Here is an 18,040-nt window from a genome sequence, read left to right as displayed (position 1 = left end):
CAATACACGCGTTCGCTGGGGGAATCCGCACAGCATGCGCGGAGCTAGACCGCGCTAACCTATTACGTGAGAGAGGCCGAGCATGCGCGCTGGATCGAACCCGTGAGGTTCCGGCTTATTGCCTCTAACTATTGACACTAAGCCGGCTTCTAACTATTGACAAAGAAAACGAAACGAGAAATGTACGGCGAGCGGTCCACCTGACCCACATCCTGCCACCATTGCATGTCGGCGCGGCCCGTACATCGCGTCCGGCCGCGACGACGGCCAGACGAGGGCCCATACAAGCCGATGCGCCTCTGCATGGCTTCCGCCATTGGTAAGCTCCGGACGCCTACGGGGCATGTCAACGAACTGGCCGCTGCGCCCAAGCATGCGTCCCGGACTCCGGACACAGCACCGCCCAACACCGGGCCGAGTGTCCTCTCGCCGCCCGAACCGACCTCGTCCAGCCTCGCTCCCCCACTAAACCATCGCTACGCAAACCGACACCTGTATTCATACGCAAAGACAACGAGGCAAAACATCACTCATAGACCGCGACATACCAGTCCGTCGCTCAGGCGAGCTCAGCGTCGTGCCGCATGACACCTACCACACTCACACCCCGAGCCCCTCCCCCTTTCCCCGGCTCTGCGGAAGGGATCCGGTAACCGCGGCTTACGCCGCCCGGTGGGGAGCGGGGCGGAAGGGCACACTCGGGGCGCCAGCCATCCATGGCCCGGTGAGTTGGAAGGAAGGGGGGGGGGGTCAACAGCCTGGGCACTCACATCGCGTGCGCTATCGTCGGTGACCGTTGTCCGCCGCGTCGAACGCCGCAGCCGGGTGCTACGGGCTGAGGCCTCGAGGATCGACCTCAAGGTGCCGCGGCCGCACTGTCCGTACTGCCTGGTCCGCACTCTCCGCACTCCGTACTGTCTGGTCCGTACTGCCTGGTCCGCACTCTCTGGTCCGCACTCTCTGGTCCGCACTCTTCCTCACTCTCCGTACTGCCTCGTCCGTCCTTTCTGGCCCGCACTTCTGGTCCGCACTCTCCTCACTCCCCGTACTGCCTGGTCCGTCCTCTCAGGCCCGCACTTCTGGTCCGCGCTTCCTCACTCTCCGTACTGCCTGGTCCGTCCTCCTCCGGAGGCCCTCGCATGATAATTTATCAAATTTCGATGCCTTTCAACTGGGCCGACCCGCCTCCGTCGCCTTGCGTGGCCCAATGGGTTTGCCGCCTCGCCCCCTCCGTCCAATGCGTCACCGGGCCGGCATGCGCCGCTACCAGAGTCCGGCCCTCGACGTGCCCCTAGGCCGGATCTCGGGCGTGACGTCGCTGGCGACGCCGCAAGGCCAGCCCGCTCTCGCCCCGGGCGGGCCCTGCGCGTCCCCCTCTGGCCCAGTTCCCAGGTGGCGCGGTTCTCCCGACGGCATCTGGGGCGACGGCGGCGCCGGCGTGGCAGGGGTTGTTGGGGTGAAATCGCAAACAGCCTCACAACATGTTATTTTGAGCGTTCCTGTGCGTATTTGCCTCGCCGATCGCTCGCTCTCGCCTCCATTTGTCTTGGCGCGATGGACGGTTTTGGCTGGTGGGGCCGTCGTCATGGTTGTTCCGGAAGACGCACGTGGTGTTGTTCTGGCGACGTGAGTTGATCGGCCGGATCGTCGAGCCGAGCCGCATTCATCCCTCGACCTGATGGACCTGTCTGTTCGGGGGGGGGGGGGAGTGGGATGGAGGGGAGAGGGGAGCCCTTGACCACGGCCGGCTGGTTCGCGTTCCCACGCTATGTGCGCGGAACCCCTCTGGTCCCGGACGGGTGGCGCGCAAAACAACGAGAAATGAAAATGTACGCATACACATCCATCTAGAAGATTCAACATTCTTAAGGATGAGTATCACAGTGTAATGATGATATTGCGGCGTTTATTTCTAGTTTGTGTTACGGTATTTTCTTCCATTTAGCATTGCACTCTGGGTTCAACAACTTCTTTTTCCAGGCCATTTTAAGACTGTCTGCCTGTACTGATGGATTGGGCAGCCTCAGTCCTGCGACGAAACGACGGTTTTTCATCACCGACCGCTTAATCGTAGCCCGAAATTGGTTCCAAGTAAACTGGTATATTATCGTTTCTATCTGCTTTAAGGACGTGTGATTTGACTCTTCTAAGACAGTCATTAGATATATAAGCTGCGAGAAAGTATCCGACTTTTTCACGTGTACCTTCCCGTATGCAGTCAAGCCACGCCCAAACCATGGGCTAAGTTTGGTCTCCAGCCTTTCATCTATTCCGGATAATTAATATTTCTCAGGTTTTCGCATGGCGGGGTGAGTTTTGTTTATAAGGCAATCTAATGAGTTACGCTCCCACAATATCTCAATCTCTGGACAAATGGCATCCACTCCGTTTCGGTGCTGGCCTATCCATACCGCTCGCGTCTTTTGTCTGTTCCGGGATAGGCCCGATACATCTCGATAAGCATCCAGACATTTAAAACAGGCGCTAGAGAATTGATCGAAACCATCCATAATTAGTTGCATCATCGACATAGACAACCTATCCATGTCTTCTTCTGGCTTTGCGTCCATTGCATGGTGCCAACACAGCATAAAAAAGTTAATTTCCCGTTGCGTGTACAGGTAAATACAAAACCAAGGAAAGGAATACTGTCAGAAATACTAAAAACACAATGCACATGGCCAAAAGCGCCTCAAACATGCAAAGATGAAAAATAGCATGTGGATGTGAGTGCGCCTTAGCCGCAATATCACCGTATCTGAAATATCCGCCCGACTGCACATGGCCCTCACGGCGCGCTTAAAGGCGGACAGTGAGCGGCACTTGATTACACCGACCGGCAGCCTGTTCCACTAGGACTCCGCCCGGTACCGAAAGCTCTTCTGTGAACACGCCAGCCGGTGTTTTGGCAGCTCCAGTCGTCCTGCTACGTTGGGGCGATCTGGGAACACCGAGGCACTGGTGGTAAACGTGCAACGCAATACGGGGGCCCAGTCTGGTAGTTAAAGCCTCCAATCCTGGTGGCGTCCTGTACCTCCACTAACCGCCCCATTCGGTCCCATCCTAGAGCCTGGAGTGTCGGACCGATCCTGTCCCGACGCCACGACACCCCCTGGCGGCAAAATTTAGAACTTTCTGAATCCTGTACGGCTGGTTTTGACGGCGCGTTCCCATACCAAAAGACAATGCTGGATATAAGGGAATACGTGGGTTTCAAAGAAAACTTCCACATGTCCTGGATGAAACGATGCCGCAGGCGAAAGAAACACATCAAAAGTGCTTTGCACTTCTTGACCATTGACTGATGTGCGAACCGTCAGACAGAACAGAGTCATTGGCGACGCTGAGCAGCCGGACCGGGCGAGAGGGTGACACTTGGGCGTTGGCCATAACCAAGTTTAAGTTTTTCGTCCTTTTTATATTTTGCTCGCTTCGAATAAGAATGAGGTTGGTTTTTCAGGGCCCTTTTGAGGAGGCTACAGCGAAACCAGCTCTCCTTCGTTGCCAAAGTATGCTCAATTTAAGTCTGGAGAGCAGTCAGATTTTGGTCCTATGTCTTCGTTTGGTCCAGCAGCTGGATGCCGTCAGCATACGTGATGACAGTTGGACAGATGGCACAGCAAGTTGTTGGTCATAAGACTGAACAGGATCGGTCTGACTGTCGATCCTCATAGCAGTCCAGGTGTGACCGGCAGGAGGGCGCACTACTACCTCTGGCCACCTGACTCCGTCCGGTGAGGCAGCTCTTGAACCTCACGGGATTGACTCCGTACCATCCCAGCTTGTTGAAGAGGACGACGTGGTCGATGTTGTCGAAGGCTTTGCTCAGCCCAACTGCTGTGGGCGATGATATGTCACCATTGTCTGCATTGTGCGACGCCCAGTCGACAACGTCAAGTACAGCGTCCTCCGCGAAATGGCAGCGGGGGTAGGCATACTGTTTTAGGCACTGCTGGGTCTTGGCTAGTGCCGCCTTTCATGCTGGCTGACCCGGGCCGTGGTCCGAGGGCTGGCAGGGAGTCGTTGGTCAGGCCTCGCTGCGAGTGGGCACTTATATATAGTTGCGTGTGAGCTGTTGCGTTCCTGCTACGAGAGCTGCCCATCAGGAGTGAAGACGGAACACTTGGGGACGAGCTTTCGGACCCGCATGGACTCGGTGTCACCGAACTTGGTCAAGAGTCCCGGGAGATGTGGCAGCGATCGTGGAGGAGCGGACTGCGGCCGGTGGACGGTGAGCTCGGCGGACGGAGACAGCGTGGCCGCTGGCGGCTGCAAGGACCAGCTGCGGGCCGTCGCATGCAGTCTTCTTGCAGTGTGGCGATGTGCGTAGTCGGCGCGGGGCCTGGATATCTGATAAGGTCCGTGGATTTGGTCGTCTACCGGTGTGCTGATGTAGGCGGCGGCGATCCACACTTGCCTCCATCGCCGGTCTGTTGGGTGGGCTTGGTCCCCGCAGCGGCGGACGCGTGGTCGCTCGGCCGGTGTTCTAAGGCGGCCCGTCATCAGCCAGCTCAGCCCCGTCGATCGAAACCTGCCCCGCACCGCCGTTGGGACACACATGTTGTTTTGCTCACCTGTCCAACCACCACGCCTCACCATCGCGCGGCAGGGTATGATGCCTCGGTATCGATACTGTACGAAACCATGGAGACCCGCATTGATACCCGTATCGATACGGCTCTCCACCCCATCTTGAGTACGTGTCGAGCAATCTACTGGCAGCGGACAGCGCGGTCTACGGCAAGCCAGCAGGACCAAACCGTCGTGTCACGGCCGACCTTGTCTCTTTACCCTAAAAACGTTGGTAATACCTTGTCTTGACGGTCGGTGCTGCCGACAGCCCGTGCCCGCCACACCATCTACACGGTGCAAAGTACAGCGAAGATAACGCGATGTGCAGGCCGGAACACGGCTTGCTCGAGGACACGCTATCGGACAAGGGGTGATGGCTGCCTGGGTCGGGGTAACGCCCCGCCCCAGTTTTGGGAGATATGCCGCTACCGCAGCGGTCGTCAGCGTCGAAAGTAGTGGCGAGTCTCCGGCGACGCCCAGTGCGCGTGGTTGCGGGGGTTGGGTCGGGTCGGATCGGATCGGGTTAGGTCGGTTCGGATCGGGTCGGATCGGGTCGGGTCGGGTCGGGTCGGCCGTTCCAGCCGTCCCAGCCGGGCTGGGCCGGGTTAGCGGCGCCCACCGCCCGTGCTCTGCGGGAGCGCGGACGTCCGGCGTGTTTGGTGCGGCCGGCCAGCCATAGTGCGGCTATCCGCAGCGTCGCTCGCCTGTGTTGCACTGCAGCTTGACATCGTCCGCCTCCACCTGCAGCCGTGTGCCGCGGCCCTCGGCGACGCTGCCAACCGCCGACACCGAGAACGGGCTGACGATCTGCGGCGCGGGAGACGGCCGGCCGTCAGTCATGACACTCTCAGCTCAGGTGAGGTCAAGCCTCATGAACACACCGAAGGGCACAGGTGAGATGTCCTCATCTAATCCATGAACGCACAGGAGAGTGACTGTTGGACGCCGGTGCCCCGCTCCACAGACACGCCGAAAGGAGCAAGTGAGGTGACGCTACGCAGACACGCCGAAGGGAGCAGGTGAGGTGACACTCCACAGACACGCCGAAGGGAGCAGGTGAGGTGACACTCCACAGACACGCCAGAGGGAGCAGATGAGATGACACTCCTCAGGCACGCCGGAGGAAGCAGTTGAGATGACACTCCGCAGATACACTAGGGAACCGGTGACACGCCAATGATCTCCCTATGAGCAGAGGTGGACCTTTGTAAAAAAAAAACATCGTGGAGGAAGCAAAATCAGAGACGTAGCTTAGGAGAGAGACATAAGGGCCATCTTCCTCCGCATTGTGCTTAACAATACTCTAAAGTTGCCTTCACCCTCTCGAGGAACATTACGGGCAGTGCCTGGATAAAGCCCTTGCTTGGAAGGTCGAGCGGGATTAAAATATCTCCGCGGCATACCCTCCAGTCCTCTTAGCATTAGTATTGACATATTGAGTGGGAATCAGCTTAACAATGGGTAGGTGTGACTCCCCTAATAGAGATGCGAGCTAATACCATCCCCAAAAGCATGAACACCCGGAAATGCGCAGGCAAGGAGTCGCCGCAGGAGGCACACAACAGCTTACAGAAACGCCGGTATTATTCTTCGCACCCCAGGATGCACCACACGGCACCGGATTTGTCAGTCGGTGGACCCCGTCCCCGAAATGCAAATAAAAGACACACCTGGCTGTGCACATGTGTAGCTGTCACATGAGGCGCGAAAATGTGGCAGTAATCATCAGTCATGACGACAAGCAACCGCTAGCGGCAATACCGCATCTTCTACAGTGTTGCTCTGAGTATTAAAGAGTTCCAGTCAACTGTGCGAGTCACATGCAAACAGCACGTAGGAGTTCCCACGGCGGGAGGCTTTTAGTGTCGCTCTCGCAGCGACAACAATTACCCCTTTAAGCTCCTGCACAGGGACGTATGCGTGCGCGAGTACAAACTGTTGATTCTGCCTGAAGGAGAGCAAGTAGTGATTTACGTCCTCCGCAATGAAATACCTGAAAGCTTATGAAAGACCCAGCATACAGAAACTTCACGGTCACCTCAGGTGGGGGACTTTTGCTTGCTCTGCACATTTCAGTGGGTGTGCACCTGTCAGCAACATACCTTTTGTGATGACGTGCCGTACCTCATACCACTACACGGGCGCGGCAGACTCCCAGCAGCTGGAAATTTTCGGTAGGTGCACGATTGTTATAGCTCTGTTGCATCACGTACCTTTATCTCAATATGGTGTGTGCACACCAAAAAATGCGGGTGCCTGTTCATCGAGGTGTAGTTTAAGTTGTTTAGGATGCAATATAGTTGGGTATTAAAGATTGTCTTAGCAGTAGTTTTCAAATCATTCCCTTTCCTACGAGTTTTCTCACTACTTTGCAACAATCCTGTAAGCTTTGAATTTAGCGTGGGCCTAGCGGGAAGCAAATACCTCACATGTGTACCTATCGTATAGGCGCATAGGTGTTAGTCCTTTGGTATATATGTTATGGTACAATTGTTATGTTATATGACCGAACACCGAATTCTTGAGGCTATGAAGGAGAGGTTTAAAATCTTATTCGCGAGATATGTCAATGCCTCTGCAAAAATTCGAATGCTGCGTTACCGGGCTGGCCGTTGAACTTAGGATAGAATCGAAATACCTACCGCCGTTAATTTAATTTTTTAATTTCCTTGCTTTTTGCAATGCAACTCAGTTTTGGTATTCCAATAATTACCAGGAGGTGATCCAAATATTGCGCGCGTGTTGCAATGCAGATTGTGAAGCACGTGGATTTCACCACGGCAGTACGAACCGCCAAACAGACGCGGGTCATAAAGCTGAGAGGAGGGCGCGCGCCACAACAAGCTGGAAATGTTCCCAACGACCGAATGAGGCCACTTGGGATCAAGCACGCAGCTGCGTTTGGGTTGCAACGGGTTGCGCCCATAGCTCTGCGAGTGTCTGTACACAGGGTATGAATGCTACGTGATGTTAATGAGCCATAGCTGAGCTATGCGCTGCTTTCAGAAGGCCGACTTCCCGCGAGTCAGCAACCGATGCATGGTGACGGGCATCGTTGCGCTCAGCACCACCGTCCTGTTCATGTTGACCTTCAGCAGCATGCGCCTGGCAACGTCACAGCAACGCAGTGCGTTTGCCGGTTGGCTGCAGGCCGCCAACAAACACGTGCAAACGCTCCGCGTCAACCCGGCCCTGGTCGGAGCGACGGACATCGATGTGCCCTTCAGCGGGAAGCCGTCGCCGTCCACAGCGCCGAGCAGCTTCCCCAAGCCGGCGCTGTATCCCGACGGCTTCCGGCTCTCCAACCTCAGCAACTTCACGTTCGTCATTAACAACGACGTGTGTGGGACGGCGCAGATCGACATCGTGATGGTGGTCACCTCCAACACGCGCGCGCCCTCAGTGCGCACCGCCATCCGCGCCGCGCTGCCGCAGCAGACGCTGGCCGAGCTGCGCATGCGCCGTGTGTTTCTGCTAGCTGGGCTGCCGCCGCCGGCAGTGGATGGTGAGTACGACCGGCGCGTGGCGGCTTCGCAGGCCGAGAACCACGAACACGGCGATCTGGTATCGGGCCACTTCCAGGACGCGTATCGCAACCTCACCTACAAACACCTGATGGGCCTGCACTGGGCCACCACCTACTGCCCGCAAGCGCGGTACATCGTCAAGATGGACGATGACATCGCTGTGGACGTGTTCCAGCTGCGCGAGCGTCTGTCGACGGCTCCCCGCCGCATGACCGCCATCGGCGCTTTGTTCGCCGGAACGGGGCCCATCCGCGTACCCGACAACAAGTGGTTCGTGACGCGCGAGGAATTCGCACCCGACTGGTACCCCACTTACATGTCCGGCTGGCTGTACGCCATTACGCCAGATGCGGCGGCGCGGCTGGTGGCCGCCGCCGCCCAGATGAAGTTCTTCTGGGTGGACGACGCCTTCGTGACGGGCGTGGTCCGTGAACGGGCCTTGCCTCAGCTGCGCATGCTCGACATGGACCAGCTCTGGGGTCGGCCGGACGCCACTGGCAAGTCCACCAGGTGAGACGCGCCGGGATGCCCGTGCTCGGCGTGGCTCGAGACTTTGTTTGGTCTGTCTAACTTCGGTGTAGCTCGAAGCAAAAGAACAGCCCAAAGCTTCTTGCAATCTCACATGCGTCTCTTTCACATGCAGCTGCTGAGGCGAGCAGTCATTAATTTCTGCTTGCTGACCGTCCAGCCTCTCGCTCTGTTGCAGCCCGTTCACCATGCAGATCGACTGCATTTACCAGTGCGCGGCCGAGCAGGAGGCTTCGCGGGGCCGCTGCGACACGCTGGTCGGCCCCAGCTGGAACAACCTGCTGGTGATGCGCATGTTCCTGAAGCAGGCCGAGTACTGTTACCGGCAGCGGTGCGGGCGCCGGCGCCTGATGCCGGCTGCGTGTCACGGCGCCACCAAGCGCCGGCGCACCGGCATGCCGCAGCATCCTGAGGACCTCGGCGACGTGGCCAGATAGCGGGCCGTCCGCGACACGCCGGCCGACGGCCGACCACAGCTCCGGCCGGAACAGACGCCCGGTCAGCCGACTGGCGTGTACCGGAACGGACGGCACGTCCCGGGTCAGATTCAGACGTCCCGGCGCTGACGACGCCCCCCGGATACGCGTCACGTTCCGAGACGAATCACGCGTCACGGGACAGACGCGCGTCGCGTGTCGGAAGAAGCGTTCCGGGACAGTCGGCGATAGCGACGTCGCCCGCGTGTCAAGCGCCGGCGTCCGGTGACTAAAGGCAGGATCGGCGGGTGGCGCTCGGGTACTGGGTGGCGACGGTCCGTGGCCGGCGGGTCGCGTCGCAAAAAGTGCTGGCAGGGCTTGACACGCAACGTCAAGGCGCTGGCTGATCAGCTGGGCGCGGTCTGGTGCGTGCGTGTGCTCCGTTTGTGATAACTGGCATATGAACAGGAGCACGGATTTGGTCGGAACGTCACGGAGTCGTCGGATGGTGCTGAACCAGGTGTTGGAAAACCTGACGACAAGTGTTGTGTCCTATTGTGTCATGTCCCTTTGCTTGGTATACGCTTCCACACCTGGTGGGAAATACAAAGGATTTTTGTATGGCATCGGGCGACGTTCGCAGCTGGCCCATGCTATGTGGGCGGAGACATTGACAATAGGGCCGTATGCTTCATTTGAGACGAGGCAGAGCCTATCCGCAGGTGGCAAAAACAAGCTTTCCTGTAGAAGTAGTCTCAAGTCTCACTGTTTTTAGTTAGTGTGCAAGCAGCTATGAAAATGGCAGTTTTTTTACTGTCCGGGACCTATGCTGGACCTCAATTTTCACCGAGAATTTGGACACAAGGCCGAAGCAAATTTCCAAAATCAAAGTGAAATCCAAGATAAGAATGGAATCTTGATCGGTCTGAGGCTACCACCTAGCCAGGTAGGCACGTCTGGCGTTTTTTAATTTTTGTGATTTTTTCCGGTGTTCATTGGCCCAGGCACTGCAGGCATGCATTAAGAGGACTTCAATGTTGGGCGAGCCTCTAGGTTTAGTACCGTAATGGGTTACAGGTTGGTTTGGGTTCAGTTCTGGGAAAGTACCGGGCATGGTACCGATGCGGGTTAGACGTTAAGGGCATACCACACAAATGCTACCAGAAATGCTAACAATGGTTCATATGTTCGTGCCTGTTTCAGTCATGTTAGTTAATCGTTTTTCTTCTTTAGATCGTTATTTCACTCATATTTCTGTCTTCTCTTCTTCGTGTTCCTTTCAATCATATTTCGTTCTTCTTTTCTTCGTGTCTCTTTCAGTCATAGCTGTCTTTATTCACACCGTTTTGCAGTTCTCAACGCAAAGAGCAAGACAAATTGTGTGTACACATTCCGAAGCATCCAGTCGGCGAGGATGACGTCGCCTGCGTATCAAGCACCGGCGTCCGGTGACTAAAGGCAGCATCGGCGGGTGGTGCTCCGGTACTGGGTGGCGACGGTTCGTGGCCGGCGGGCCGCGTTACGACAATCGTTGGCAGGGCCGGACACGCAGCGCGAAGGCGCTGGCTGGCCAGCCGGGCGCGGTCTGGTGCGCTTGCGTGCTCCGTTTGTGATCACTGGTATATGAACACTACGTGAGTATACCCCTTGTTGTTCAGAACACTACCAAATTTATATTACCATAATTATGGGCTCCATGTGAAGTTATGAGTTAAGGCATGGCTCCTCAGACCATAGCTTCTTAAGAGTAACTTTACTTAACATGACCACAAAGCCTGCATCGCTGCTGACAAACAACCAATTTGTCATTTGTAGCATTTGTATTTCTTGCTTGCAATGTTACGCTGTGGGCTTGAAATGTCAGCACCATTTGTATGCGGCACAGGGGACAGGGAATGGAACACAGAAGGAAGTGTAACCGAAATATCTCGAGCCTGAATTCCCCTGAAATTGCAAATTGTCTTGGAGTTAGGGGTGTAGTGTACAGGTTGAATGTTTTAACTTGCAGCCAGGTTCTTGTAGTCGTTTCGTCGTCTTCGTCGTCCCAGCCACTGGCCGGAGGACAGGGTAAAGCAGCTGACCAGCGTCGACCGACATATGGCTTTTTGTTTGCCTGATCATATTTTATTAATTCTCGAACATCTTGACGTTTGCATTCCTAATTCTTTTGTATTCGAACAATCACACAGTGACATATACACCGCCCTGGATCGCGGCAATGCCACCTTCCGCTGCTGGCGCTGTCCGGCGAGCCACCGCAGCAACCACCGCGGAGTAGCATCCTCCGCCGCCGGCCGCGCGAACGAGCGAGACGGCCAGCTGAAGACTCCGCCAGGTGGCAGGGCAGGACAGCCAGCCACACCCCCAGCCGGCAGCCCGGCCCCACAGCTCCCTCGGAAGGGCCGAGCCAGACGGCCGCGGCGGAGAATCGACGCCGGTAACGATGGCATGCAGAGTGATGGCATACACACTCACTAACACCCCTCCTCACGCACATGCGCCATCGGGACACCAATGGCCATGTGCCCGGTGCCAACCGTAGTTTATCGCTGACTGTCTCAGCCACACGACGCCACCGCCCCTTCCGCTGACGCGATGCTCAACCAGGTGAGAGCACAGACAGTCCCTCCACGATCACAGACCACGTCGGGTTGTAGTGTGGATTGTGCTGGTGCTCACAGCCACATGTCTTTCTACGTCGGTGTACCTTTGAATAAGGCCAAAGAAAACCCGGCTATATGGCTCACTCTACGCATTACGACACTGCCATATGTACTGTTTGCCCAACATCAAGCACAGTCGAGAGGCGGACACTGAAAGTGCTTCGACCGGATCAACAGGATTATAAAGGCTAGTGATAATGTTATATATAGTGAGTTGTCTCTGGAGTTGCAATTGCGTACTCAGGTCAGTCCAGAAAGTCAGCGACCCAGGACCAGAACACAGGTAGTATTTCTTCGCCGTGACTTTGGTTACGCGGACACTGGTTCGTCTCTTTGATCCCATAGAGGTGTAGCATGCGGGTCGTCGGTAGGATCCTGTGGACAATTCTAAACTGCAGCCACCTTAGTTTGAATTCATCTTTTGTGGCCTACAGTACTTTGCATATTGTTTCCAGTGCTCTTGCCCCATAGGTCCAGACCTAAGTTCCCATTTCGTCTGAGCCTTGTCTGGTAGGGAAACATGAGCCGAGGATAGGATTGTACTATATCCCCGCTTCGCTGTTCCCACGTACTTGCTTTTCTGCTCATGAGCGCATGGAAGGACCGCCTTGGTGGGCTTTTCCTTAGCAAGCACTTCCTTCCAAGAGCGGGGTTTGACATGCAGTATTGACCACCATGCTAGGAAATGTCCATATCCGAATTAAATTTGCAGTTGGTCTGCAGTAAGGAGCTTTCGGTCTTGGTGGTTGTGCAGGCCGTTTATTTGAACGACTTAACGGTGAATCAGTTGGTGTTCGTTCAACGACACATTCTGTTCGAGTTTCACGCCAGTGTTGTTCCATATGAGTTTGGCTAGTGTGTTTGCTAGTTTGCTTTGTGTTTGCTAGTTGCTGGCTAGTTTACTCCTGAGAGTCTGGGCTGTAATAAGTACACGATCTGGATGCAAGTATTTCATGCTTCTGCCAAAACCTACATCCATCTAGAACATTCAACATTCTTGAGGATGGGTATCACAGTGTAATAATGATATTACGGCGTTTATTTCTAGTTTGTGTTACGGTATTTTCTTCCATTTAGCATTGCACTCTGGGTTCAACAACTTCTTTTTCCAGGCCATTTTAAGACTGTCTGCCTGTACTGATGGATTGGGCAGCCTCAGTCCTGCGACGAAACGACGGTTTTTCATCACCGACCGCTTAATCGTAGCCCGAAATTGGTTCCAAGTGAACTGGTATATTGTCGTTTCTATCTGCTTTAAGGTCGTATGATTTGACTCTTCTAAGACAGTCATTAGATATATAAGCTGCGAGAAAGTATCCGACTTTTTCACATGTACCTTCCCGAATGCAGTCAAGCCACGTCCAAACCATGGGTTAAGTTTGGTCTTCAGCCTTTCATCTATTCCGGATAATTAATATTTCTCAGGTTTTCGCATGGCGGGGTGAGTTTTGTTTATAAGGCAATCTAATGTGTTACGCCCCCACAATATCTCAATCTCTGGACAAATGGCATCCACTCCGTTTCGGTGCTGGCCTATCCATACCGCTCGCGTCTTTTGTCTGTTCAGGGATAGGCCCGATACATCTCGATAAGCATCCAGACATTTAAAACAGGCGCTAGAGAATTGATCGAAACCATCCATAATTAGTTGCATCATCGGCATAGACAATCTATCCATGTCTTCTTCTGGGTTTGCGTCCATTGCATGGTGCCAACACAGCATAAAAAAGTTAATTTCCCGTTGCGTGTACAGGTAAATACAAAACCAAGGACAGGAATACTGTCAGAAATACTAAAAACACAATGCACATGGCCAAAAGCGCCTCAAACATGCAAAGATGAAAAATAGCATGCGAATGTGAGTGCGCCTTAGCCGCAATATCACTGTATCTGAAATATCCGCCCGACTGCACATGGCCCTCACGGCGCGCTTAAAGGCGGACAGTGAGCGGCACTTGATTACACCGACCGGCAGCCTGTTCCACTAGGACTCCGCCCGGTACCGAAAGCTGGTAGTTAAAGCCTTCAAGACTGGTGGCGTCCTGTACCTCCACTAACCGCCCATTCGGTCCCATCCTAGAGCCTGGAGTGTCGGACCGATCCTGTCCCGACACCACGACACCCGCCAGCGGCAAAATTTAGAACTTTCTGAATCCTGTACGGTTGGTTTTGACGGCGCGTTCCCATACCAAAAGACAATGCTGGATATAAGGGAATACGTGGGTTTCCAAAAAAAACTTCCACATGTCCTGGATGAAACGATGCCGCAGGCGAAAGAAATACATCAAAAGTGCTTTGCACTTCTTGACCACTGACTGATGTGCGAACCGTCAGACAGAACAGAGTCATTGGCGACGCTGAGCAGCCGGACCGGGCGAGAGGGTGACACTTGGGCGTTGGCCATGACCAAGTTTAAGTTTTTCGTCCTTTTTATATTTTGCTCGCTTCGAATAAGAATGAGGTTAGTTTTTCAGGGCCCTTTTGAGGAGGCTAGAGCGAAACCATCTCTCCTTCGTTGCCAAAGTATGCTCAATTCAAGTCTGGGGAGCAGTGAGATCTTGGTCCTATGTCTTCGTTTGGTCCAGCAGGCTGGATGCCGTCAGCATGCATGATGACAGTCGGACAGATGGCACAGCAAGTTGTTGGTCATAAGACTGAACAGGATCGGTCCGACTGCCGATCCTCGTAGCACGCCAGGTGTGACCGGCAGAAGGGCGCACTACTACCTCTGGCTACCTGACTCCGTCCGGTGAGGTAGCTCTTGAACCTCGAGGGATTGACTCCGTACTATCCCAGCTTGTTGAAGTGGTCAATGTTGTCGAAGGCTTTGCTCAGCTCAACTGCTGTGGGCGATGATATGTCACCATTGTCTGCATTGTGCGACACCCAGTCGACAACGTCAAGTACCGCGTCCTCCGCGAAATGGCAGCGGGGGTAGGCATACTGTTTTAGGCACTGCTGGGTCTTGGCTAGTGCCGCCTTTCATGCTGGCTGACCCGGGCCGTGGTCCGAGGGCTGGCAGGGAGTCGTTGGTCAGGCCTCGCTGCGAGTGGGCACTTATATATAGTTGCGTGTGAGCTGTTGCGTTCCTGCTACGAGAGCTGCCCATCAGAAGTGAAGACGGAACACTTGGGGACGAGCTTTCGGACCCGCATGGACTCGGTGTCACCGAACTTGGTCAAGAGTCCCGGGAGATGTGGCAGCGATCGTGGAGGAGCGGACGGCGGCCGGTGGACGGTGAGCTCGGCGGACGGAGACAGCGTGGCCGCTGGCGGCTGCAAGGACCAGCTGCGGGCCGTCGCATGCAGTCTTCTTGCAGTGTGGCGATGTGCGTAGTCGGCGCGGGGTCTGGATATCCGATAAGGTCCGTGGATTTGGTCATCTACCGGTGTGCCGATGGAGGCGGCGGTGATCCACACTTGCCTCCATCGCCGGTCTGTTGGGTGGGCTTGGTCCCCGCAGCGGCGGACGCGTGGTCGCTCGGCCGGTGTTCTAAGGCGGCCCGTCATCAGCCAGCTCAGCCCCGTCGATCGAAACCTGCCCCGCACCGCCGTTGGGACACACATGTTGTTTTGCTCACCTGTCCAACCACCACGCCTCACCATCGCGCGGCAGGGTATGATGCCTCGGTATCGATACTGTACGAGACCATGGAGACCCGCATTGATGCTCGTATCGATACGGCTCTCCACCCCGGATTTGTCAGTCGGTGGACCCCGTCCCCGAAATGCAAACAAAAGACACACCTGGCTGTGCACATGCGTAGCTGTCACATGAGGCGCGAAAATGTGGCAGTAAAAAAAAATGTGGCAGTCTCGTTTGGTGGTATGAACAGTGGCGCGATATGGCGTGACAGCTACCTGCCGTAGACCCATATCGGGCTGGTGAGGACTGTGAGATATGGTCTGAAGGAGTTGAGTGGTGTATGGTGTCCCTAGATATCGCGGAAAGCCGACATTAAAGTGCGGTGTTGTTGCACTTGATGGGTTCAAACATTGCAGATATGTATGATACGCTGTCTGGGCCGTCTAGCCCTCTGCCTGACGCCTTTGACTGATGTAATGGCAACTTTCTTGTCGCCGAGTCGTAATGTGGTCACTGAATGGATGACATTTCATCGCATGCGCATGCAAGCAGGAAAAGAGTGTGATCAATGCTTGGGTAGACTGCGTGTTCAAAGGCGCAGGTGTGGTTTTTTTTCGTTGCACAACAGGAGCGCGAACTCCGGGGTAGCTGTGTGGCTGGCAGCACCGGTCAGCTCCTGGAAAAGCCTCTGCTGAAGGCGGCTGAAAAATGTGACAAGCTGACGTCGCAGGTCCCTGATGACGGACGCTCGTGGATCCTCTTCTCACCGACGCTGTCCTTTACCTCCTGACGCGGGGCGGCGGTCTCTTCCTTGAGCTCGGCCAGCTGGGCGGACGTGATCTCCAGCTGCGTGGTCAGATACTTGACTCGCTCGCTGTGCGCCTCCTGCATCTGGGTGCGTTCCTGTCATTCCTCAGTCACTATCTGCTCCTGCCGCTGCAGCCGGGCGACGTGTTCCTGCTCGCGCTCAGCCAGCCGGTGCTCCTGGTCCAGCTGGAGCCGGTGCTCCAACTCCAGTGACTCCCGGGCGCAGCTCAGATCGGCCTCCGTCTGCTCCAGGCGCTGGCTGGTCCCCTGCAGCTCGTCGGTGCGCTAGTCGACCAGCGTCTGGAGCCGGTCGCGCGCCTCACCGGCCGTCATTAGCACCTCAGCGTGCTCCCCTGTCAGCTGATTGATGTGTGCCACCACCTCACTCAGCACGCACTTCCGCTCCGCAGCCCACTTGCTGGCGTCGTGCCTGTCCGTCTCCGCCTCTGCCAGGCGCACGTCGATAGCAACCGGGCGCGCCTCCGACTCGGCCAGGCGCGCCTCTGACTCGGCGAGGCGCGCCTCTGTCTCCAGCAGGCGCGCCTCGGTGTCGGCGATGCGCGCCTCGCTCTCCTCGCGCTGCACCCCGGCCTCGGCCTCGGTGTGTCGCAGCCGCCCAGTCGTCTCTGCTAGCGGGGTCTGGGTGGCGCGCAGCAGCTGCGCCAGATCTGCAAAGCGTGCGTAAGCCGTTCCGGAACCGTTAACGCTATGTAAAGAAACTAAAATGAGCACATTAGCGTTACTAAGACAAAATAGGCAAACAATGACACATTTTTCACATAAACCACTGGAACAATGCAGGTCCTGATCACAAGCTGCTAAGCAGTACCATTCACATTTTACAAAACTACAAACTGCTTTTCAATTACTTTGACATCTGGGAGAGGGGGAAAATGAGCCAAATATTAGACCGAACGTTCGCATCACCGGATTTGAAAATCTGCACAACAGTAGCCACCTTCCACGACTCTGGGAGGACGCATGTCGCGATGGGCGTGTTGACGAGTCGCAAGACGTTGGGTACGAGAACAGACGAACAACGTTTCACCACGCTCAGAAGCACACCGTCGATGCCAGCCGCACCCGACGCGCTCGCAGCTCTGACGGTGCGGCCCAGCTCGGGCATTGGGATCGGATGCGGATTAAATACGTTGGCTATGACGATTGGAGGCCTGATGTTGGACTGTCTCGCCGCCACGTCACTCCCCAGCTCGGCTGCGATGTTGGAGCCGGTTGAAGCGAAGGAGCTGTTGAAGGAGTCTGATCTGTTGCGAGGATCGGGGGCATCTTTTGGGGCAGAGCAGACGCTGAAGCAGCTGGCGTCACGTAGAGGTGCCTGAGATGCTTCCAGAAGTCGCGTCGGTCAAACTTATGAAGCCACTTCGAGTTAGTTGGTTCGAGCTAGTTCGAGAGAGTCGCGGCGCTCTCACTAGCAGACTCCTGGCAGAGTTTCGCGAGCGCAATAGTCGGCTTTGGCTTCGGGCGTGCGGAGGTTTCTCCAGACCGAGAATGCCGCTTCACACTCCGGCACGGTCTCTCTAAGCTGGGAGCTGTCGGTTCGTCACGGACAATAGGATCGCCGAAACTTTCTATTTCCGACAGGGCAGTGACGGTCTGCAACTGATGCCCAAATATTCATGAAGTGGGTAACCATGTCATGGATATCGTTGGAGTTGTACAGGGTATCGCAGTTGACCCGCAGAAAAGCTAAGCAGATGGTGTCCCAGTCGGCAGGCCTCCAGTTTCTGGTGACATGCTCGATGACGCGTCTCCGCAGTCGGCCGATGGAGCTTTAATGACTACAGGCTGGTGATCGCTGACCTCCGTGTTCAGGATCGTTACTGCCATGGGTGGGACATCAATGCGTGTGACGATGTGCTCGGGGGCTGTAGGGACCGGCATCAGATGAACCGGCTGATGTTCTATCTGGACCGGGCTGGGC

The 18,040-nt window shown here is 55.6% G+C and overlaps 1 protein-coding gene across 2 annotated transcripts; it reads left to right on the top strand.

Annotated features, from left to right (window-relative positions):
• The first annotated feature begins 5,150 nt into the window (after positions 1-5,150).
• LOC119100960 (beta-1,3-galactosyltransferase 5) lies at positions 5,151-9,664 on the top strand. 2 transcript variants are annotated; one of them, XM_037224189.1, is made up of 3 exons: positions 5,151-5,428; positions 7,582-8,609; positions 8,806-9,664. In XM_037224189.1, the coding sequence occupies exons 1-3, from the start codon at positions 5,411-5,413 to the stop codon at positions 9,062-9,064; spliced, it is 1,305 nt and encodes a 434-aa protein (XP_037080084.1). In that variant the 5' UTR covers positions 5,151-5,410; the 3' UTR covers positions 9,065-9,664. The 2 variants fall into 2 exon arrangements, with proteins under 2 accessions (XP_037080084.1, XP_037080083.1); XM_037224188.1 differs by having other exon boundaries at positions 7,579-8,609.
• Positions 9,665-18,040: the final 8,376 nt, after the last annotated feature.

This window comes from Pollicipes pollicipes, unplaced genomic scaffold (genome assembly GCF_011947565.3).
Source record: "Pollicipes pollicipes isolate AB1234 unplaced genomic scaffold, Ppol_2.1 Scaffold_4881;HRSCAF=5763_pilon_pilon_pilon, whole genome shotgun sequence".
NCBI lineage: Eukaryota > Metazoa > Arthropoda > Thecostraca > Pollicipedomorpha > Pollicipedidae > Pollicipes > Pollicipes pollicipes.
The sequence above is the reverse complement of the archived record's forward strand: the minus strand, read 5'-3'. Positions and strand labels throughout refer to the sequence as shown.

Coding starts and splice junctions, on each gene's coding strand:
- LOC119100960 (XM_037224188.1), top strand. Junction 8,610..8,805: donor GCCACTGGCAAGTCCACCAG/GTGAGACGCGCC, acceptor GCTCTGTTGCAG/CCCGTTCACCATGCAGATCG.